This window comes from Macaca fascicularis, chromosome 1, assembly GCF_037993035.2.
Source record: "Macaca fascicularis isolate 582-1 chromosome 1, T2T-MFA8v1.1".
Classification (NCBI taxonomy): Eukaryota; Metazoa; Chordata; class Mammalia; order Primates; family Cercopithecidae; genus Macaca; species Macaca fascicularis.
The window spans coordinates 222,460,735-222,485,330 of NC_088375.1; the positions used below are offsets into that span (position 1 = coordinate 222,460,735).

General features: G+C 41.7%; 1 protein-coding gene across 7 annotated transcripts in view; it reads right to left on the minus strand.

Moving 5' to 3' along the window:
- VPS13D (vacuolar protein sorting 13 homolog D) overlaps nt 1-24,596 on the minus strand; it is a 284,031-nt gene that overhangs the window by 175,843 nt on the left and 83,592 nt on the right. For all 7 annotated transcript variants that reach the window (XR_012425938.1, XR_012425941.1, XM_045380426.2 and 4 more), the window contains 9 exons: nt 22,739-22,951; nt 18,768-19,033; nt 17,473-17,606; nt 15,114-15,269; nt 13,141-13,351; nt 12,164-12,238; nt 7,460-7,666; nt 5,420-5,509; nt 2,137-2,277 (listed from right to left, as the gene is read on the minus strand). Coding sequence is in view for 5 of the 7 variants with exons in the window: in XM_045380426.2 (XP_045236361.2) it covers nt 2,137-2,277; nt 5,420-5,509; nt 7,460-7,666; nt 12,164-12,238; nt 13,141-13,351; nt 15,114-15,269; nt 17,473-17,606; nt 18,768-19,033; nt 22,739-22,951 (1,493 nt within the window). In the remaining 2 variants the exon portion in view is untranslated. The remainder of the gene's footprint in view (nt 1-2,136; nt 2,278-5,419; nt 5,510-7,459; nt 7,667-12,163; nt 12,239-13,140; nt 13,352-15,113; nt 15,270-17,472; nt 17,607-18,767; nt 19,034-22,738; nt 22,952-24,596) is intronic.

Sequence of the window (24,596 nt, forward strand, 5' to 3'; positions counted from 1 at the left end):
CGCCACAAAACTCTCTTCAAACCAATCTATACATTCAATACAATCCCCATCAAAATACCTATAGGGCATTTTGTGGAATTTTAAAAGCTGAATCTAAAATTTATATGGAGGCCGGGCGCGGTGGCTCATGCCTGTAATCTCAGCACTTTGGGAGGCTGAGGCGGGCGGATCACTTGAGTCCAGGAGTTTGAGACCAGCCTGGCCCACATAGCAAAACCTCATCTCTACTAAAAATACAAAAATTATGTGGGCGTGGTGGCATGAGCCTGTAATCCCGGCTACTCAGTAGGCTGAGGCGGGACAATCGCTTGAACCTGGGAGGTGGAGGTTGCAGTGAGCCGAGATCATGCCACTGCACTCCAGAGGCTAAAATTCAGCAGACAATTCTCTACAGATAGTTTTACTTCTGTGAGAGAATTACAATGCAGATAGCAGGTTAACAAAAATAATTACAGTGCAACACACCTGGATGAAGATCTTTTATACTAATTAAGATGTTATACTTTTTGGAAGAAGAATTATTGGTTTCTGGTTTTCAATTACAACACTTGGCTACAGAAGTAATATTTATTTATACACTAAGAGGTCACAGCAACGTTTCTGGGTTTCAGAACAGTATTTGGAATAAGGAATTGAAGGTGAAAAAACAAAACAAATTTTACCACTGACAAGAATGCCTTTTGGAAGATTTTTTGTTTGGCTGGTGTTTTTAGAGACAGGGTCTTGCTCCATCTCCAAGGCTGGAGTACACTGGCACGATCATAGCTCACTGTAACCTTGAACTCCTGTGCTCAAGTGATCCTTCCACCTCAGCCTCCTGAGTAGCTGGGACTACAGATGCACGCCACTATGTCCAGCTAATTGTTTATTTTTGTAGAGACAAGGTCTCACAATGTTGCCCAGGCTGGTCTGGAACTTCTGGCCTCAAGTGAGCCTCCCATCTTGGCTTCCCAAAGACCTGGGATTACAAGCATGAGCCAATGTGCACAGCCAGAAGATATTCTTAAAGAGACATATACTGTGCTCATCAGAAATACCAGTAAGAACCCTTTAGGTAAGTTCTTGTTTACTGCAGCTTTTCAAAAGACGACCACAAATTTTCTCTAACCTTCTAGAGTAAGAGATGTTGTGAGAAACAATGTAGGAGTCAAAACATTACAGTTTAGAGAGATCACAGGGTCAATTTACTATTTTCTAGGTGATATTAATAACCAGGCAAATTAGTAGATGAAATCTGATCATATAAAACAGTGGTTTTAAATTTGGGGGGGTCAACAAACTTATGGTCTCATTTCACAATACATTCTTTCCATCCTACTCTGACATTCTGACATGCATAAGGAAGTGGATATTCTAAAAGCCTCAATCCAACATACACACCAAAGAAAGTTCACAATTTGCAATAGTGTATGTTATTGCTCGAGGATGAAGCATAGTAATTCCAAAATCAGATCATGGAGATCAATAAATCAAACAATGAATGTGAGTTTTCACAGTGAAGGTATACACTACTCGATTGTATGATTATATTTGCTTTCCTTTTAGATGGCAGAAATACAAGAATAGAGCAGTTCTTATTCACAACATTGAATCCATACACTGAAATGTACATATCATATCAAAGTACATATACATATCAGTACATATTATATCAAAGATACTTTTAGATAACACACCATTAACCTGGCAACCCTTAAGCAAGTCATTTTCAGAGTTAGTTCAAAATGATAATGGGAAACAACAAAGGCAATTTATTCTACTATAAAGATATGGTCAAAATCACACCTTTTAAGAATTATTCCATGAACAGCTTAAGCAAAGTTAATCTAAACTCACTTCCAGGACATTTAATAAACTCTAGTGACCAAGCATTATGAGGAGAAAGTCCAACATGGCCATTTATGTTTCCCAAGTAACCTAAGTTCTTGCTTAACCACTGAGAGCATCCTTATGGGATGCCAACGCTGGAGAAACCGGTTGAGAAACAAGAGGCTATTAGGGTTGATCAGGAAAGCAGTCAGGATGAAGAAGTGATGCCTGGTACAGGCCCAAGTATGTGCTAAACTAGGATTAACAGTCTTCCAGACTCAGAGCTTAGATACAGAAAGGTATCATGAAAGACAACTTTCTACTCACCAATTAGCACAGAAGTGATATTGATATCCAAACGAGGTTTGGCCTTGGCTTCTAGCTTCAGTCGAGGAGGATGAAGACGACTAGCTGCCTGCTGTTGCCAGGATACAGAGCAAGGCCAAGGCTCAATAAATGGCTCCCAGCCTAAAAGAACACAGGAAATAAGACATCTGTTCAGCAGATATCAAGAGTTTACAGGGGAACACTGCTCGCAAATGTTCAGCAAGGACAAACTGGAGCTTAATAGCTTTCTACTTCCAATTCAATTCCACAACAAAAGCACCAACCACCTTCAGCTACAGGTCACCCTACAGATGTCTGCATTGTTCAGAGGACACAAGTGGAAGGGCATATATGTACTCCCACAATGGTCTTCCAGAGGTGGCAGGAAGGAGGGCAGGCAGCCTATGTGCCCTCTTCCACTAAAGAACAGGCAGGATGTGTTGAGACACTCAAGACGGAAAAAGGAGTCTCAGACCAAGATTGGAAAAATAATAAAGTGTCTTAAATAGCTACTAAATTTGATTCTCCTGGTTACAGGACCAATACATTGGTTGAATAAACAGGTACGTACAAAGGCTCATTAACTTTTTCTTTTTCTTAAAATATGCATAAAGACTATATAAACAACATATAAAATAATACCACAAACACTCATCTACTCACTCTCCAACTTAGGAAATAGAAAATTAAAGTCCCCAAGGGCCATTCCCTACCATCTCATTCCCCTCCTTCCTACCAACCCTCTCCCACCCAACTCCAGGTGACCATTCACTTGAATTTTTAGTTAATCATTTTCTTGCTCTTCTTTACAATTTTACCAAGCATATATACCTTTCTTAAGAATCTATTAGACTGTCCTGTTTGTGATCTTTACATAAACTGAATCCCCATGTACATTCTTTTTCAAGTTTCTATTCTGGCTCACCAATACATCTTTGAGCATACTGTTGAGCATACTGCTACATCACGTTGATGCAGGTCACCGTGGTACACTGTTTTCACTACTGAATATTAACATGCATTATAATGAATATACAATTTATTTATCCATTCTACTTCTGAAAGACATTCACTTGATTGCAGTTTTATTGCTATTGGAATACTACTACAAGCAGCCTTATATACATCTGTAGTTCACACAGGCAAGACAGTCTCCACGGTACAGAGCTAGAAGCAACACATTGCTGGGTTGTTGAGTATGCTTACACTCAAATTTACCAGGGCATGCCAAACTGTTTTACAAAGTAGTAGTATTAATGTATAGTTCTAATAGCAGGGACTATGGCTTATATCTTCCAATAATTAGTAGTCTCCCACTTAATTTTTGCTAATTTCTTGGGTGTGAAAAATGGTACATCACTGTGACTTAAAAGACTCAACTTTTCAAAGCCAGTTAACTTTTAGCAGATCTTTAAATAGACTCACACAATCAGCCATTGAACAAATCCAAACCAGTATGTAACACACAGTAGGTATATTAGTCTCCCTACACCATTTGACATTTAATGACCTGAATGTATTCATACAACTTTAAAAGTAAGCAATATTTGTCCGAAGAAAACAAATCATTCTCAGAAAAATAGCTCCCACATGCAAGAGTTTCTCTCAGAAAGACTTGGGCCATTATTCTAAAGTGAAACATTTTGAACAATGAAGAAATAAGGGTGTTAGCATTAAGTGAATCTGTTACAAAGGGAAAATGTTAACTAACATAAAATTAAATGTGATAAATACTCGAGAACACTCAGCAGCAGCACAACAAATCAAGGCTTTATTTCTTTTTTTTTGGCGGAGTCTCGCTCTGTGGCCCAGGCTGGAGTGCAGTGGCCGGATCTCAGCTCACTGCAAGCTCCGCCTCCCGGGTTCACGCCATTCTCCTGCCTCAGCCTCCCGAGTAGCTGGGACTACAGGCGCCCGCTACCTCGCCCGGCTAGATTTTTGTATTTTTTAGTAGAGACGGGGTTTCACTGTGTTAGCCAGGATGGTCTTGATCTCCTGACCTCGTGATCCACCTGTCTCGGCCTCCCAAAGTGCTGAGATTACAGGCTTGAGCCACCGCGCCCGGCCTAAGGCTTTATTTCTTATTGAAATCAAAGGGAGCAGGCAGTCGGAGGTTTATACCTTGGACTGCCCAGCTCTACTCTGCTTACTCTGTCCATGCCTACTACCAATTCCGATGAGAGCTTCTTTCAGCTCTCTTAAGGCAAAAAAGTTTACTGCTCAAACCACTTGGCCCTAATATATTATGGCTTCTGAATTTCAACCTGTATAGGCTCTTACCTTGGTCTTTCAAATGGAAGGAAAGAAACCTGAAAATGCTTGCGGTATTATTGAGGTTTATGTCTCCCAAAAAACAGCCTGCTCTGATCAACAGTGGTTTGTTTGTTTTTGTTTTTTTTTAAAGAGTAGGTAGGGCAGAATATACAGTGTCATCGACTCAGTAGATTCAAATAAAACAAACGAACCCAGTGGGGAGTGAGGGGACTTGAGGTTTAAAACGCTTGGCTGGGCGCAGAGGCTCACGCCTGTAATCCCAGCACTTTGGGAGGCTGAGGCAGGTGGAACACCTGAGGTCAGGAGTTCGAGACTAGCCTGGCCAACCTGGTGAAACCCCGTCTCTACTAAAAATACAAAAAATTAGCTGGGCATGGTGGCAGGCGCCTGTAATCCCAGCTACTTGGGAGGCTGAGGCAGGAGAATCACTTGAACTCGTGAGGCAGAGGTTGCAGTGAGCCAAGATCACACCATTGCACTGCAGCCTGGGTGACAGAGTGAGACTCCACCTCAAAAAAAAAAAAAAAAAAAAAAAAAAATTTGTGGGCATAAATCTCCCTTGAAATTTAGCTACTCTCAGGGCCAAATAAATGATCCTTCACTATTGAGCAATGGCATATTCTAGAATAAGCCAAACTGCAGGATCAAAAAGAATTAGCTATAAAAACATCTTTTTTTTTAAATTTTTTTTTGAGACAGAGTCTTGCTCTGTCATGCAGGCTGGAGAGCAGTGGCGCGATCTCAACTCACTGCAACCTCCACCTCCCGAGTTCAAGTGATTCCCCCGCCTCAGCCAAAAATATCTTTTTAGTTGCAACAGATCAGATATGTTTTTAGCACAACAGAAAATCTTTATTTTCTGTGTTTATGCAGTCTATTTGCTTTTCATCTTTCCCTGTCCCACCCCACTCCTGCCCTTTCCTTCATGTAAAATTTATGTAGCAATAGGTCCAGGCAAACGTTTAAATTTGTTTTTTAAATCCCATGATAACATATGTTTTATACTGACCTGAAAGAGCACGGTTATAATAATCTCCAGAAAGAGTGAAGTGGGCATAGCCTTCAGGGCTAGTTCTTACACGCTGAAGAAAATTCAGACCTGCAATGAAAGCAAACCTTACTGCAGCGGCAGGGCAGGAGCAACCAAAACTGCCTTTTGCAGATAAATGACATTGAAGAAATGTTAGAGCTAATACTTGCGAAGGAGAGCACACAACATTCTGATATTTTGTTCATCACGTATTTTTTTGCATCAAGTTTTAAAAACATGGCACTGAAATATTATTTACCTCCATGGCTGAGTTTTTTGGCACCCTCTTAAACTCTGTGCCTGAGGCGAGTGCCTCACTTGCCTTCCCACAGTGCCAGTCCTGGCACCCAGGCATACCCAAAGCCTGTGGGAACATAAAAAATATATTTCTGGCCAGGTACAGTGGCTCACGCCTGTAATCACAGCACTTTGGGAGGCCAAGGTGGGCGGATCATGAGGTCAGGAGATTGAGACCATCCCGGCCAACATGGTGAAACCCCATCTCTACTACAAATACAAAAATTGGCCGGGCGTGGTAGCAGGGGCCTGTAATCCCAGGTATTTGGGAGGCTGAGGCAGGAGAATTGCTTGAACCCGGGAGGCGGAGGTTGCAGTGAGCCAAGATAGCACCACTGCACTCCAGCCTGGCAACAAAACGAGACTCTGTCTCCAAAAAAAAAAAAAAAAAAAAAAAAGATATTTCTACCTGAATAATGGGAAGACTGATTAGAGAAGTCATGCTCTGATAAATATTAGCTCAAAATTGTAAGACTGCCATAGAAAAATAAGAAATCAACTAATTAGTCTCTGCAGAAAAGATATTCATGGAAACAGTCAAAATTCCAGTTGTTACTTTTAACCAAGCAGCCCTGGTGGTGCCTTAGAAGCACAGGGAAAGGGCAAGCTCTGTAATGTGCAAGAGGCCAGATTCAAGCCCCAGAAGCAAACTTTACTTGAAGGAAGAAGAGGCTGGCAAGATCGAAACAATGGAAAGTTACTCAACAGAGCAGTGACATTTTCATTTACTCTCCTCAAAACCTCAACCTCGCAGGGCGCGGTGGCTCATGCCTGTAATCCCAGTACTTTGGGAGGCTGAGGCGGGCAGATCACCTGAGATCAGGAGTTCGAGACCAGCCTGACCAACATGGAGAAACCCTGTCTCTACTAAAAATACAAAATTAGTCGGGCGTGGTGGCGCATGCCTGTAATCCCAGCTACTTGTGGGGCTGAAGCTGAAGAATCTCTTGAACCCAGGAGGCAGAGGTTGTGGTGAGCCAGTTGCACCATCGCACTCCAGCCTGGGCAACAAGAACGAAACTCCGCCTCAAGAAAAGAGCTCAACCTCACACTGCTTGCAGTGATGTGCTTAAGGATAAAGTACTCCCACCAGAAGTGGTGGTGAACCACTGCAATCCTAGCCACTCGGGAAGCAGGAGAACTGCTTGAGCCCCCGAGTTTGAGACCAACCTTAGGCAACAAAGAAAGACTTCACCTTTGGGGGGGAAAAAAAAAAAAGGACAGAGTACTCCTACTTTGGTCCCCGCTCTAGCAAAGGACAGCTCACATATAAATAGTGTTTTATCCCTCACACGGCGCGGTGGTGGAGATTCAGAAGTGCACTTTCTAGTAAGATTCTTGTTTTTGATTTTCAAGAGATAATACAACAGAACCATTATTTTCTGAGCTTATCTGTTAAATGCCTAGCAGTATTCACTATCTTTAGATACATAAAAAGATAAGAAAAATGAAGAGATCAGGAATTATTTAGCTAGAGATGTTAATACAATGGAAATTTTATCAAAGACCATTCCTATTCCCAAGCTATAGGCTGAAGGTCACATATGGCAAATAAAAGTTGCTTTAAAATATACATAATGAAAAACATATGTAAAACTATTATCTAAATTTCACCCAAATGACTAAGTAGAGTATGAATAACATAAAAAAAAAAAGGCCCCAAATAATTCAGCAATGACTGAAAATATTCAAGATGAATCTGAAAAACAGGACGACACTCACGGGAAAAGGTGAGTTCAGCGAGCGGAACATCACAATCCATGCAGTCATCGATGAAACAGATGCACACACTCTCAGCTTTGATCTCCACGCCAGAGATCAATGGCGCTGCCACAGCCCCTGGGCCATCTCGGCTGGTGGAGGCCAAGGAAAGAGACTTCAGAGGTTCCGCATTCTTAAACAACCAACTTGCTGCCTTTTTCAATTGGCCTTCAAAGAAATTAAGAAGTGATCAGTTCTACCAGCTTCCACAGCTACCCTGGCCACTCACAGAGGAAACAGAGAAATAAAATTCTCTAGAGACCTACTGGGAAGCCAGGAGAGCCTTCATCCCAGAAGTATTCTTGGACTTAATAAAAAAGGAGGGTGGGGGGGTAGGGGTGGGGGGTGGGAAGGAATCCCAGCATAATAGTAATCCTGCTTTTAAGCAAACACTTTGTTGCACACCTTCCACTCAAATTTACCACACCTTTCATGATCTGGCCCAAAATGCCTCCAGGAAGCCATCCCTCTCTACCATGCCATCTGTTGAAGGAGAGGAGAGAAGAGGACAGGAGAGGATCCAGACACGGTGCCACTTGGTACCTAAGTACTTAATCTTCACTATGTAGTTTTGCAAATATATTGATGTACTGCTTTGCAATTGTTCTCAAATATCTTACTTTGTGTATACTGTGCCTTCTCAACCAAACGCAAATGCCTTGAGAACACAGAGCAATGCGAGAACTGCATGTGTGTAATATGTAACCATTACTAATCACCTCTTGAATACAACCAGGTTGCTGAAGTCTCCCTCCTCCCAAAAAAGAAAAGAGAAGTAATGCCACCCCATACTTGTAAGTCACCAGAGGCCAGTACCAGGGACAGTGTAAGTAGCTGAGGGCATGGGCTCCAGAGCAAGATGGCCCGGCTTCAGGTCCTGTTCCGCCCTTACCAGCTGCTGGCTCTTGGGCAAGTTATTTGATCTCTTTGTGCCCTACAACACCCACTTAAAAGGACTGACAGGAAGAGGGAAGAATGAGTACATGGAAAGTTCTCAGAGTGAAGCCTGGCATGTAATAAACATTATCTGCTATTATCTACATTACAGATAAACATTAGTTGCTATTATCATATTCATTACTGATGGAATTAAGTTTTATCTACTAAAGAAATAAAAATTACCAGTCGGGTGCAGTGGCTCATGACTGTAATCCCAGCACTTTGGGAGGCCGAGGTGGACGGAACATGAGGTCAGGAGATCGAGACCATCCTGGCCAACATGGTGAAATCCTGTCTCTACTAAAAATAACAAAAATTATCTGGGCATGGTGGCACGTGCCTGTAATGCCAGCTACTCAGGAGAGTAGCTGAGGCAGGAGAATCGCTTGAACCCGGGAGGCAGAGGTTGCAGTGAGCCAAGATTGTGCCACTGCACCCCAGGCTGGCAACAGAGCGAGACTCCATCTCAAAAAAAAAAAAAAAAAAAGGAATAAAAATTACCAAAGAGAGGCTGGGCATGGTGGCTCACGCCTGTAATCCCAGCACCTTGGGAGGCCAAGGCGGGCAGATCACCTGAGGTCAGGAGTTCGAGACCAGCCTGGCTAACATGGTGAAACCCCGTTTCTAATAAAAATACAAAAAACTAGCCGGGCGTGGTGGCATGTGGCCGTAATCTCAGCTACTCGGGAGGCTGAGACAGGAGAATCGCTCACACCCAGGAGGCGGAGGCTGCAGGGAGCCAAGATTGCACCATTGCACTCCAGCTTGGGCAACAAGAGCGAAACTATGCCTCAAAAAATAATAATAATAATAATAACAAAAAAGAGGCCGAGCACAGTGGCTAATGCCTATAATCCCAATGCTTTGGGAGGTTTAGGTGAGAAGATAACTTTAGGTCAGAAATTTGAGACCAGCCTGGGCAACATAGCAAGATCCCATCTCTACAAAAAAAATCTAAAAATTAGCTAGTTATGGTAGCACATCCTGTAGTCCCAGCTACTCAGGAGACTTAGGTGGAAGGATCATTTGAGCCTAGGAGTTTGAAGCTAGAGTGAGCCATGATCATCACGCCACCACTACACTCCAGCCTGGGCAACAGAGCAAAACCCTGTATCTAAAATTAAAATTTAAAAAAAAAAATTCCAAAAGGTTCTCAGAACTTTAATTAAAAAATCAAAAAAAAAAAAAAAAGGTGCTCCAATTGTTAAAGAAAGAGTAAAAAGCACAGGAAAAGTAAACATTAAGGGGTATAAAATTAATTAAACCAAAAACTAATGATGACTGAGTAAAACAAAACCATGGAACACATGAGAACTAGGTCTACCTTCATTTTTTTCAGAATCCAAAAGGTAAGCTAATGTAAAAGAGTATGTCATGAAACAAGCCTTTTCACAAATAGATTGGCTGGAATTTAACCCAGATACAATTTTTTTTAGAAAAAGATTTGTCAACTCAAGAGCCCCAAGAAAATTTTAAAAAATTAAAATTGAAAAATAAAAAAGAAAGAAGTCAAGTAAAGAGCCTGAAAAAATATATCTATACCTTTTGGTCCGGTATTTAAAATATAGATCTCTCTACCAAGGATACATTAAAAGGCACAGACAAAAGTTCACACCAAAAAATGTTTACTATATATAAGTGTGTATAATATTGAATGAATAACAAGTGAAGAACGATTAAGTAAATTATACTACATCCTTAGAGTCAATGTAAAAAGATCACTGTTGATAAATAATTTCAATGACATGGGAAGATGCTGTTGATATATTAAGTATATCATAACAAAATTACAATCATAATTCAATAAAATATTTTTAAAAGACTACAAAATTGTATTAGCAACAGAATCTATCAGTACATTAAAAATTTAATGTGTGCATGTGTGTGTGTTGGATATACTGTCCACAGTAGGTAGAGAAGTAGAAAGAGGCCGGGTGCAGTGGCTCACGCCTGTAATCCCAACACTTTGGGAGGCCGAGGCGGGCGGATCACAAGGTCAGGAGTTTGAGACCAGCCTGTTCAAAAAAGTGAAACCCCGTCTCTACTGAAAATACAAAAATTAGCTGGGCGTGATGGCAGGCGCCTGTAATCCCAGTTACTTGGAAGACAGAGGTAGGAGTATCACTTGAACCTGGGAGGCAGAGGTTGCAGTGAGCCGAGATGGCGCCACCATACTCCAGCCTGGGCAACAGAGCGAGAGTCTGTCTCAACAAAAAAAAAAAAAAAAAAAAAAAAAAAAAGAGAAGTAGAAAGAGAGAAAGTACACACAAGTGTAAAGACTGGAAAGGAGGCTGAGGCAGGAAGATTGCTTGAGCCCAGGAGCTGGAGGCTGCAGTGAGCTATGATTACAGCATAGCTATGATTGCATTCCAGCCTGGGCAACACAGTGAGACCTTGTCTCTTAAAAAAAGAGAGAAAAAAGATGGAAGGAAATGCAGCCTGTGCTGTATTTCTCTTTTTGAAGAGAAAGGGAAACATAGAGATAGAAAGCAAGTGAGATGGAGTAGAAAGAACACAGATTTAGGAGGCAGGTAGACCTGGCTTTAAGCCCATCATAGGGGACTAAAATGTGACCTCAAACAAGTTTACTTAAGCAGTTCCAGTCTGAGCTGGTTTCCTCATCTCAAGTGGGAATAATAATGTCTGCCTCCAAGAGCTATGAAGAGGATGCAACAAGACAACACAAAGATAGGCATACAGGACCTCAATAAACGGTCATAATTATCAGTATCACCACCATTAGTATGACCACTAGTAACAGTGGCTAACATTTATAGAGCACTTACTATGTGCTAGCACTTTCTTAGTGCTTTGCATATAGTAATTTACTTACATCAAATCTCTGAGGGAGGCAGCCTCTTATCTTCTTTCCACAGATAAAGAAGCACTGGTTCACAGAGGTCAAAGCCACTTCCCGAAGTCATTAATAAGTAGTGGCAGAGAGTAAGGATCTGAACCCAGTCAGTCAGCTCCAGAGCCCTTTATTTTTTTGAGACAGTCTCACTCTGTTGCCTAGGCTGTAGTGCAGGGGCATGATCTTGGCTCACTGTAACCTTCGCCTCCCCGGTTCAAGCGATTCTCCTGCCTCAGCCTCCTGAGTAGCTGGGACTACAGGTGTGCACCACCATGCGCAGCTAATTTCTTTTTTTTTTGTACTTTTGGTAGAGACGGGATTTCACCATATTGGCCAGACTGGTTTCAAACTCCTGACCTCAGGCGATCCGTCTGCCTCTGCCTCCCAGAGTGTTGGGATTATAGGCATGAGCCACTGCATCCGGCCTCAGAGCCCAAATTCTTATCCACTATAAAAGACTGCTGCCTGTCATCCCAGCACTTTGGCAGGCCAAGGTGGGCGGATCACTTGAGGTCAGAAGTTCGAGACTAGTCTGGCTAACATGGTGAAACCCCCATCTATACTAAAAATACAAAAATTACCTAGGTGTGGTGGTGCATGCCTATAACCCCAGGTCCTCAGGAGGCTGAGGCAGGAGAATGGCTTGAACTGGGTAGGCAGAGGCTGCAGTGAGCTGAGATGGCGCCACTGCACTCCAGCCTGGACGACGTCATTATTACTGACCTAAGATGATATGCAGTCCAGAGAAAACACATAAAGGGTCCTCCAAACACACTCAGCTCTCTAAGTCGCCTTGTGGCAGCAAGAGAGGAAATGGGAAGGAAGCATATCATCAAGATAAACAATGGGTAACAGAATCCTGTTCAAATTACCTTGACACACCAAAAGAGCTTTGCGACAATCATCCATGCTGAATCCCAGCTCCTGCAGCCTAGCCAGCTGTAACTCTAGGAAACAAATAGCATATAATTTTCATAAATAATTTTATGTAAATTAATCTACAAACTAATTTTAGAAAAAAAGAAAAGAAATTCAAAAACCTGTGACTAAAACATTTCATTTCGCTAAGCAAAACTGGACTCCTAATTGGAGAGTTCAATCAAGTGTACCCTGAAATCTTTGAGTCTTTTCCTCATATTGACTGTGTTTTTAAAGTGATGTCCTTGCCAGGAATTGGGAGGAAAGGTCTATTTCCCATCTGGCCCCTACATTTTCCCCTGTAAACAGCTTAAAATTAGGGGTGGGCACAGTGGTTCACACCTGTAATCCCAACACTTTGGGAGGCTAAGGTAGGGGGACTACTTGAGATCAGGAACTCAAGACCAGCCTGGGAAAAATAGCAAGACCCCGTCTCTACAAAAAAATATTAAAAATTAGTGAGGCATGGTGGCACACACCTGTAGTCCCTCCCAGCTACTCAGGAGGTTGAGGAGGGAAGATAGCTTGGGCCCAGGAGTTTGAGGCTGCAATGAGCTATGATCACACCACTGCTCTCCAACCTGGGTGACAGAGCAAGACCCTGTCTCAAAATAAACCAATAAATTAATAATAAAAGTTTAAAAATAAAACTTAGTGTTACTCATATAACTTCAGAGGAGAACTCTCAAAGCTTAAAACTCAACTTTGGCATTATCCAGGAAAGAGGAAAAATAGTGGAGTAGTTGGTTAGGGATGTTTTGTTGGTTTTTAAATTTTAAAAAATGAGAGAGTCATACTTAGGACTTACAGTTATACTTAATGACATACAATTAAACTATGAACAATTTAATTGTGCAAAAGAAAATTTTAAGAGTCAAAAAGAAGAAGTGTAATTAGCAAGACTGAGTGGGTTTTATAGGTAAACACCTACCCAAGACAGGATCTAACGTGTGTCTTGTCCCTTCTCTGATTTCCTCTCCAACGCGAGATGCACCTGGAAGGTAACTTTCAACAGAGTCTGACGCCAGGGCCACTGAGTCTGGCACTGCAGCATTAGCTTGCTCTGGGATGGATTTTGCAATGGCAAGAAACAGCTGAACATCATTATAGGAAAGTCTGATATCCAGGGCTTGTAACTGAATCTAACAAAATGTAAAAAAGGTAGCAATTTTTTAAAGCTGCAGTGGTTTTGCATCCATATCACTTACAGATGTAATTCCTATTTCAAGTTCTAAAAGTCCAACAGATACTGCACCAAATTTCTCATTTAAAAGATTGCAAAGATCTTGAAATTAAGCACTAATAACCATAAGGTAATATGTCTCAACTATGAGGTCAAATGGTCACAAAACTGCACCACGTAAAAAATACTAAGCTAGGATAATTACTAGAGCAATTAGTATTTCAGCAGGATGATTTTCATACAAGTATATTAATCATTAAAGCAGAGGACCAAAGATGGCTCTGGGGGAGAAAGGAGCACCTATCAGCAACATTTCTTAATCCCTTTTGCATGGATCTATTTAATTTTTTAAATCTCTCAAACAAAATGACCAACCAACAAAATTTATCTCTTCTTTATTCAAACATAGCTTAAATGAGTCAAGTTTGCCACTACTTCCTGAAATCCAGTCTTACTGAGAAATGAACAGTACAGCTACCTCTGGTACAGGCAGTGCAGACACCAAAACCAGACTAGTGCACAAATGAGCACTCTGGATGGCTGTCTCAATGTCTGAAAATGGTGTTAATAATAATTAACTAATTTTTTTTTTCCGGGAGGAAAAAAAAAGTCCGGCCGGGCATGGTGGCTCACGCCTGTAATCCCAGCACTTTGGGAGGCCGACACGGGCAGATCACGAGGACAGGAGATAGAGACCATCCTGGCTAACACGGGGAAACCCCGTCTCTACTAAAAATACAAAAAATTAGCCAGGCGTGGTGGCGGGTGCCTGTAGTCCCAGCTACTTGGGAGGCTGAGGCAGGAGAATGGCGTGAACCCAGGAGGTGGAGCTTGCAGTGAGCCGAGATTGCACCACTGCACTACAGCCTGGGCGACACAGCGAGGCTCCATCTCAAAAAACTAAATAAATAAATACATAAATATCAGAATGGCTTTTCTTTTTTAACCTCCTATGGTTCAAATGGATTGATTAATTATCTCCATTCAACCAAGGAAATCAAATGCCCAATTCTCAAGCCTGCCTTCCCTTGCTTCACCTTGAATCCTCCTTACTTCCCTACATAGTTCTTTGCTCTAGTTAGACCGTCTGCTTCCACTCAATTTAGGTTATTCATTTGGAATGCTCTCCCTCCTCCTCTCTGATTATCTACATCCTACCCTTCCTCCCAAATCCACCTTACGTGGAGTCTCACTCAAGATTCCTACCTATGCTGAGTTCTGCTTTCTATAAGCTTCTATATTCTACAAGACAACTCAGGACTTTCATCCTCCCCAAGACTGTAGGATCTTCTAGGACAGAAACAATGTCATATTTATTCTGTATGTGCTAAAATAACTAAGAGGTTGTTGGGGCCAGGTGCGGTGGCTCACACCTGTAATCCCAGCACTTTGGGAGGCCGACACGGGCAGATCACGAGGACAGGAGATAGAGACCATCCTGGCTAACACGGTGAAACCCCGTCTCTACTAAAAATACAAAAAATTAGCCAGGCGTGGTGGCGGGTGCCTGTAGTCCCAGTTACTCGGGAGGCTGAGGCAGGAGAATGGCGTGAACCTGCAGTGAGCCGAGATTGCGCCACTGCACTCCAGCCCGGGCGACAGAGCGACACTCCATCTCAAAAAAAAAAAAAGAGGTTGTTGGGCTCAGAGTAAGTAAGTACGCCTGCATAGGAAACTGTTTGAGAGCGTATCAACATATTACACAGATTTTGCATCATTACCTCCAGGACAGGTGGGAAATCTTCACTATTGAATGCATCCATCAATCCTGAACTATTTTGATAAGAAGAATTCCCCACCAACTCCACTTGAATTTGTACGGGATCCACAATTGAAAGAGCTGTATCTTGCTCATTCCCCAGTCGGCATGAAAACACCTAGAGAATGAAATGCAATATGGCGAGAATTAATGTCTGATTGAGGAAGGGTCCAACTATCAGCACAAAGAGGCTAACTCAGAAGCCGTCGGCCATGTGTTATCCCAAGACCTGTAACAACTGCTGAAATAAATACTGTGAAGAGTGAGGCCCCCCACCGCTGCCGAGAGCACAGGCAGTGGTTCACCCAGAGGAAAAGGCAGTTTAGCAATACATCCCAAAAGCCTTACGAATCTCACACCCTTTGATCCAATAATCCTACTTCTCTCTAGGAACTAGCAAAAAAAAAAAAAAAAAAGATTCACTAAACCATTATTTAATAGTTAAAAAAAATTAAGAGCAGCCAAGGTTATATCATATCTACTCAATGGAGTATTTGCAGCCATTTAAAAAATGACAAAAAAGACCACACAGATTGTAAGAAGACAGTTTACAACACAGACTGTGTGAAAATACAACCCAAAATAATGTTACTCCCCGACTTGAAGGAAAGAAACACACCAAAATGTCCACAGAAATCATATACGATTTTTGATAGGTTATTTCCCCTCCCCATGATATTTTCATAATTAAAAATAAATACATTATTAAAGCTGGGTGATAGGTACATATGGAGTTCATGATATTATTCTGTTTACTTTGTATATATTTGAAATGTTCTATAATAAAAGGTTAAAAAATAAATACATTCATTGGGAGAGAGAAAGAAGGGAGAGAGGGAGAAAGGACTCCAATTCTAGGACCAAATTATTTTGCATGCTCAGGAAGAGCGCAGAGGAAAGAAAACAGCCATCACTTGGGTCCTTCTTACCCCTTCACCCCCTCCACCACCTTTCCGGGGCACACCCTAGTGCTGTTGAAAAACATGTGACACCAAGGTCCTTTGCCATATTCAAAATTCAAAATTCATAAGCTATAAATTCTCCCCCAATGATTTATCAAGCTGGTCTTAAAATTCAGACCCAATTGTGCTGTCTAAAAGGCAGGACTGAAAGGAGTTTCCAGCAATCTCAAATATTTTGCCATGTAGTTGTCCTAAGACTTTAGAGCAGAAAAGTTTCATTTTCCTTTTTCCTTCAGGGGTTTCTGCTACACAAAACCCAATTGTACCTGACAGTTCATTAATCAATCACCAAGATTCTCCATTCAAAGCTAGTATTGTGGTGGCTTGGAAGGCAGATGAATTGCAATTTCATGATCAACTCACATCACACCAGCATGCAAATCCTTCCTCTCAAACGGAGGTTTCTTTACAAGAGAGAAACAAGTGGTCAAGAAGTAGAGTCCCTACAGGCCTTATTCCACTGTTTGTCTCAAAACCATAAACCACATACTCCTAACAGTGAAAATTAAGTTTTATTCGTTCAAACTTTGAGCAATACCACTGGAAAGAAAAGGGCATGAAAAGTCTAATCATAAAGCAAAAGGAACCCTGACCAATATGCTAACAGTATGGCATGGGGAATGTGAGCTGACATGAGTCAAGTACAAACATCTGACAGAAACAAGAACTTGCCACGGTTCCCCTTCTGTCTCCACACTGCATGGCTTAACAAGAGACAAAGCACTTTTGGCCTAATATTGCATAATGGCATTTTCGAGCTACAAAGGCCACTCCAGCACAAATTATCTTCTTCATGAGATGACATGAGAGCCTAAAGCACCACTATTATCCATGCGCTCCTTTCAGCCAGGCAGGACTCTGCAGAGCTGCCCTTTTATATATCAGGTCTTCCTGAAAGGATAACATATAAGATCCTTAGCACTTTGTATAAATAGGTTTCCCTTCCCAAAGCCCTAGCTCTTCACAGGGCTGCACTCCAGGTGAGGAGGGGGATGCAGGGGAAATGAGAACCACAGCCTCACCTTCATGCGTGAGGTCTGCAGAACGAGAGGGCACGACAAGGGGCCTCATAGGGCAGTAGGGACTGAAGAAGTCTCCTTGAACTTCTTGAGGAAGAAACGGTGTAAGAGAAAGAGGCAAATGCCCTCTGCATATTTATAGCCTAACACAGGGAGACTGAATTCATGCATTAGAATAGCCAGGGAGATTTGGGGAGAAAACAAACAGGAGAAGAGGACAAGGGTCTTCCAATTCCATGAATTACTTCCCCTAATGAAAGTTTAAGAGGTAAAATTATCTTCCAGATGCTTTTCTCGTGAGCCAACATGCAGTGCTGTGATCAACACATAGACTTCTTACCTCGATGCCAAACAAACTTCCTGAAAAGGGGCGATCAACAAACCGGGGCTTATAGGTGAGCACTGTGGTGCCTTTCAGAATAATGGCATTGGTGTCAAAGCAGGACACATCTTCAACGACCACAAACTCCGTGCCTGGAAAGGACAACATTGTCAATCAAGCCAGAGCTGGGAAGCTAGAAAACACCAGAGGCTGTTGCAAACGAGGAAGCCCATTTCCACCAGGCTACAACATGAACCAGTAAGATTTGTTCTGCAAAATGTCTGCTGACATTTACTAACACTGTCATCCTGAACCAATATTCTGCATCTGGCCATGTGCAGCTAAGCCAACAGAGCCCTGCAGCGGCAGGAAAGACTGGGATGTGATTTCACTCTTTAGAATATTTCTAAACTAGATAGAGAAACTGCACCCCAGTCCTCCTGGGAGGCCTAGGAGATATTCAGCAGTTCACAAAATCATCCTTTCTCTAAGTGATGACCTGATTGAAAATTCCAGGAAGAAGACTCAGGTATTAATGTTGGCCAGGCACTATGTATCTAAGTAGCTATTTACAAGGTTGTTTACAAAGAACGTAGACCAATTTAATGTCGAGATTTTTGAAATCGGTAAGTTTTCAAGTTATTTGTATATATTTAATAGTAAATTCACTCTGCTTTACACTGTATTTTTATCAAAAACCATATATAGATTAAGCTTTTGTAACTGAACTCATGTAAAACGCATTGTGCTAGCCAGCTTCATCAGAATCATTGAGAAGCAGGTACAGGTATCAGAAACGTAACAATAAATACACAAATACATACAGATACACTAGATGAGTTCGCTAGTCAACAAAAGCCATCGTAAATCCATCTATACAAAGAAAAACATTCTTTTTGTAATGAAAATAAAAATCCCCCCACTTACTTATCTTCAAAACTGAGGTTTTCACATACTAAACTTGCCTAAACTCCACAAACCACATCTGCTAGGGCCCTAAAGATCAAACAGCAAATTGAAGACAGACCGTACACTGGGAAAAAAAAGACCGCTGCCAGGCGGGTGCTCGGGCCAGGCATAAGCACTAGGCAGGCAGGGGGCAGGGACAAGCAACCCCACAGCCTTCAGTGGGCCAGGCAGCTCCCACCTGAAAATAGAGGCCAAGACCTCTGATGCTTTCAGGTCTGTAAAAGAGGCAAATGTGTAAGTGCTCATGTGAAAAATGGGAGGCAAAAGAGAAATCATCCTGTAACACAGATACTGAGTCTAACATCCAAACTAAGCACCAATGAATCACACCGACATATAATCACCTGTTACATTGACCTTGACCTCCAGGTGCCTTTCATTGGACACAGGAAGGGAAGACCGCTTGGTAACTACTCCACTCTTCACAGTTTTGGGAACTATAGCAGATTCGCTGCTAGAGTTATGGTGGCGAGAAGGAGTAACGTGATTTTGTTTCTTAATATCACTGGGAGTGTGGAGAAAATCATGGACTAACAGTAGCCAGTCAAATATGAGAAACACACGGAGATTGTTGAGAACTACTGTAAAGCAGGAGGAATCCTTGGTAGATCTATAAAAAGAAGACAGGAGAAACTAAATAGGAAAAAAGAAACATGGTATTTCAATAACCTGCAAATGTACTGCTCGGTTTTGGCAGGTGGTATTCCAGTATTTTCTAAACTGTCTGCTTAGAGTATCAGTAAACTTTGAACAATGGTTGAATAACACTTTCAGTGTATTACTGGTTTAATAACACATTCAGTGTAATAAGTTAATCATATTTTTAAACAAGGAACATTTTATAAGAAAGCAGCATAGATAGCATAGCTCAGAGGTTCTCAATCAGATGGTTTTGCTCCCCTGAAGACATTATTTCTTTTTTTTTTTTTTTTCCAGAGACAGGGTCACACTCTGTTGTCCAGACTGGAATTCAGTGGCACAATCATAGCTCACTGTAACTTGAAACTCCTGGGATCAAGTGATCCTCCCGCCTCAGCCTCCCAAAGTGCTAGGATTACAGGTGTGGGCCACTGCACCTGGCCCTTGGAGACATTTTTTATTCACATTTTAATTGCAATTGCAACTAGAGGGGGTTGTTATTAGTATGTAGTATAGGTAGAGGCCAGGGATGCTGTTAACTATCCCACAATGTACAGGACAGCCCCATAATAAGGAATTATCTGACCTAAAACGTCAATAGTGCTAAGGTCAAGAAACTCTGGCATGGTAAAGAGCACAGGCTTTGAAGTCAGAGACGCAGACTTAAATACTGCCATTTACGAGCTGTGTTATCTTAAGAAAGTCACCTACCTTCGCTCAGCCCGTCTTCCCACTTATAAAATGAAGAATATTAATATGATAAGAAATAAAGCACCAAGCACACAGCAGATATTTGATAAATGTCACTTTCTTTCCCTATGGGCTATTTCAAGAAGATCAATGAGGCACTCCTTCTTCGACATCTAGGATCACTTCTTTATAAATAATACCAAGTTTATACACACTTGGTATAAACTAGATTGTTTCTCTAGCTGAAACTGACCTGACGGCCCAGATCTCTTGGCCAGAGGAGAACAAGTAAGATGACATTTACCAGGGATAAATGTCCCCTAAGCAACCTAGAGGTAGAGTTGGGGTGGGGGCCGGGGGACAAGTTGCCATTACTCCAAAGTCTGTATTTGAAGTGAAAACCCAAGGGGGACTCTCAGGCCTGACCTCAAACCATGATGCAGGCCCGGCCTACTAATGGATAGGCCTCAGATGAGCAGGACAAGAGAAACAGGGGCTGGAGCACTTCAATGGGGTTTTCTGGGTTGAACTTGGTTCCGTAAGCCCAAAAGAGACTCTAGGGTTCTAGCTACTACATGTACCTGGTTCCCTGCTCTAAAAGGTACTCCTATTTGGGAAAACCTAACTTGGAAATATTTCTAAGGCTGGTGTCTCTGCTCTCCCATTTCTCCTAAACCTGGCTCACTGCCTCCAGTAAAAGGGCATCATGATGCATGGCTCCTTCTTACAGACACAGCATTTTTCACAGAAACACTCTACTCTTTTGTAACGGAGAAAAAATGTTGCCCTCAGTAAAATGTTTCCACCCCATTTTGAACACAGATTGTCAGAGTTCTGTATTTAACTGGAAAGTCACAGTGTGTTGGATCCCTTTTCTGGAAAATATTTCAAGCCTTTAAACACTGTGAAGTGATTTATATTTGACACACAAGATCCCAACAGAAGAGTAATTCTTCTTCAGACACGAAAGGCGTTCAAAAATTCCCATCAAAAGAACATTTCACTCCTCTCGCTAACAATAGTATTTCTGTTAGTAAGAGCCAAGGTAAGGCTTTATTATTTGACTCCAATAAATTATACACCTATAATACATAAATATTTCCAGGCCCCCTGTATATTAAAAATATGGTAAGAAGGAGACAACTACCTGACAGTCTAGGAAGCCAGATTAATAATAATAAAGTAAACTCAAAAACAAATGTTTCCCGGCTGCGTGTGGTGGCTCACACTTGTAATCCCAGCACTTTGGGAGGCCGAGGCAGGCAGATCACAAGGTCAGGAGTTTGACAGCCGCCTGGCCAATATGGTGAAATCCTGTTTCTACTAAAAATCCAAAAACTAGCCAGGCATGGTGGCAGGCGCCTGTGGTTCCAGCTACTTAGGAGGCTGAGGCAGGAGAATTGCTTGAACCTGGGAGGCGGAGGTTGCAGTGAGCGGAGATCGTGCCACTGCATTCCAGCCTGGGCAACAGAGTGAGACTACGTCTCAAAAAAAAAAAAAAAAAAAAAAGAAATGTTTCTCCAGATGGACCAAATAGATGCCAGCCTCTTGTTCAAAGTTCAACCAAATGAACTGCAAAATGCAACCATCTTATCACATGACTGCAATCAGCCCAATGACGAGAAATCTGTTGGAAACGTCATTGGCTTTAACATCACAGACCCAGGTTTGACCTCTGATTTCCTGACCTACTAGCTGTGTGACCTTAGAAGAGTGAACTAACCCTTCTCCAAGTTTCTAACATGGAAACTGCAAAATGAAGAAGTCACCCCCTTTGCAGACTTGTCAGGATTTCACTAAGGGTAGCTAAAGCGCCTGGCTCATGGCAAGGCCCAATAAGAGGCAATTAGGATTCCTACTCCCGAATTTTTTAAAGTTCACACAAAAGTATAAATGTCCACTCTGCTAGACTTCCTAAAGGCATATGAAGAAATCATGACCTCTCTCGAAAAACGAAACACAACCTAAACCCTGGGGAATTCTGAACAGCACACTGAAATGTCAGGCATACAGAAACATGTAAGAATAATCCTGATGACTTTTTGTTCTGTTTTTTGCTTAACCACAAAGTTTTTCACAATCTTTTTACTTAGTGGTTTATACTTAACAACATGTCTGATGACATGAAGCACTAACAGAAGGGAAAGTCTCCTTTTTGGGTTTTCATTGAAAGACTTCTTTAGATCAGGCTTAATTTTTCAGTTTTTAAGGTCTATGTTCAGCCATAACATCAGCAAATGGTGTATCATAAAATAACACGTTATATCAGCAATAACAATGACAGCTGCCAACTGTGCCAAGCAATATGCCAGAATTACTTTAATTATTACCTCTACCCCATGTGGTGGGTAGAGGTAATTTTCTATTTTATGTAAGAGGAAGTTGAGGCTCAAAGGGGCTAAACAACTTGTCTGAAGACACATAGCTAGACAGTGAGAGAGCAAGGTTTTCAGCCCAGATCTGTCTGATTCCAAAATATATGTTCTTTCCATACACAACACTGCCTCCCATAACACCAGAAAGAAAGAATATAACCTAACTCAAAACGGTAAAAACTATGTATACATGGATAATGAGTCCGTAAGACTGGAATAAACGGGTAATTCAAGTCAAGCCCACCTTCCCTTCCATTATTTGTAAAGACCAAACGTCTTTTTACTTTTTTCCTTAAACCAGCATAATTTCTTCCTTCTCCAAGCCATTTTACAAATTAAAACAGTCTATCGTTCACAAGGAGACTGATTTTCAGGCTCAATTCTGAGCTACTTTATTTTTAAAGGCAACTGAGACATCTTTTGGCCAATAAATGAAACTGCAAGATTATAGGAATAATACGTCACTACACAGTACACTGCACTGATGAAGCCATTATCTGCTTATCTTTCTAGCGATTCCTTGGTTTTTTGATGTTCTAAAGCCAAAAAAGACTTGACCCAAAAGGGAATGTCTCCATAGAGAAAGGCAGAGAAGGGTCTGGACCTGCTACCTGAAATGTAGCTCAATCTGAATGGATCCTTGGGTGGTGCTGCTGTTCTTAGCAGGCTGAAAGATACAGCTGAACACGTTCGTCATGCCAGGGCTCGTCTTCTGCCCAGCATAACGGGTGTCAAAAGCCATCATGGAATGGGAAACCAAGTTAATGGACTTGGTTTGGTTGGAGAAACTTTCATAGAGCAGTTTACATTTCTTGAAGTCAAATCTAAAAGAGAGAAAAGAAAGCAGGCAAAATGTGAAACACAACTCTTCCATTTTACAAAAGTATGTAAGTTCAAGATAACAAAAGCAAAATCAAAAATATATCTAAGTCCCATAAGGAGAATAACCTTCATTCTGAGTTTTTTTTGTTGATTTTGTTAATAGACTCCTTGAAATGGAGTTAGTGTCACTGTGCCTTGGATCTTACTTTTCCAGTTCCAAAAAGATGATCTTGCTCATAGGAAACGCATGACAAGTAACAATACCACATGTTTAACATATTCTTGATCTGTTATCATTCCCACGACCCACCAGAAGTCTAAGAAGTCTGTATATTCCCAAAGAATGTCAAGGGTCCCTCGGGCCTTCATCTGTCAGCTTCTAGCTTGCCTGCATGTTTCACTCTACAGTGTCTGTCCAACTGTTTATGTAAAACTGTTATAGTGTACTGGGAACAAATAATGCTCTTTACATGGAGAATAATTCAACTAATCTACCAAGAGGAAATGCATTTGGAACCATCTTTTTTTATAACAGAGAAAGCTGCAATGAGGAATTCGTAATTACTCAGTACCATTATGACAATACATGCAGAATTATTCCATATTGAGAAAAACTAAGGGCATAGCCAATCATCACAAAAAATTGCTGGGTGAGGTGGTTCACGCCTGTAGTCCCGCTTTCTTGTGGGGGCTGAGGTGGGAGGATCACTTGAGCCAGGGATGTGGAGGTTGCAGTGAGCGAGATGGCACCACTGCAGTCCAGCCTGGGCAACAGAGAGAGACTCTGTCTCAAAAAAAAAATAAAAAATAAAAAGAAAAGAAAAGGAAAGAATAAAATTGCTGGTTCACAAGACCACCAATCTGGGACCACACTTTCAGTAACCAATGCTCTCATCAGCTGAGTTAGGTACGGACCATGGTGGACTTTCAACAGAAAGACAAACTAGAAGACAGAGTGCTTCAACATGGAATAACTGGCCTTGAAGTGCTGTTTTCAAATGCCAAACCACTTTCCCAGTCATACGACCTTAAGCTAGCCAGAAAAACTCTATCTGGAAAAGAGGAGTGATGTATGCCCAGCTTACAGGGCTGATAAGAGATCAAAATGAAAAGGTTATTAAGTATGACACGCACTCTTTAAAGTTCAACACCAGTAATCATGAATTCATACATCTATATTGACACCAAAGCAGTGACAGAAATAAGTGAAGTACTAGGTAAGCATATGTACCATTTCAAGGGAGCAATTGCTACTGTGCTTCCAGATGTTTCCAAGTGAGAACATGGACCTAGTATTGCCAAAGCTTCCAGTTTTTCAAAAGAAGCTAAATACAAACCTTTTATATAAAATCCTGCAACTTTTTTTTGGGGCCGGCGGGGGGGTACCAGGTTTCAGCTCTGTCACCTAGGCTGGAGTGCAGTGGTGTGATCATGGCTCACTGCAGCCTCAACCTCCTGGTTCAAGTGATCCTCTCACCTTAGCCTCTTCAGTAGCTGGGACTACAGGCATGCACCACCATGTGCAGCTAGTTTTTTAATTTTTTGTAGAGACAGGGTCTCTCACTATGTTGCCCAGGCCAGTCTGGAATTCCTGGCCTCAAGCAATCCTCCTGCCTTGGCTTCCCATAAGTGCTGGGATTCCAGGCC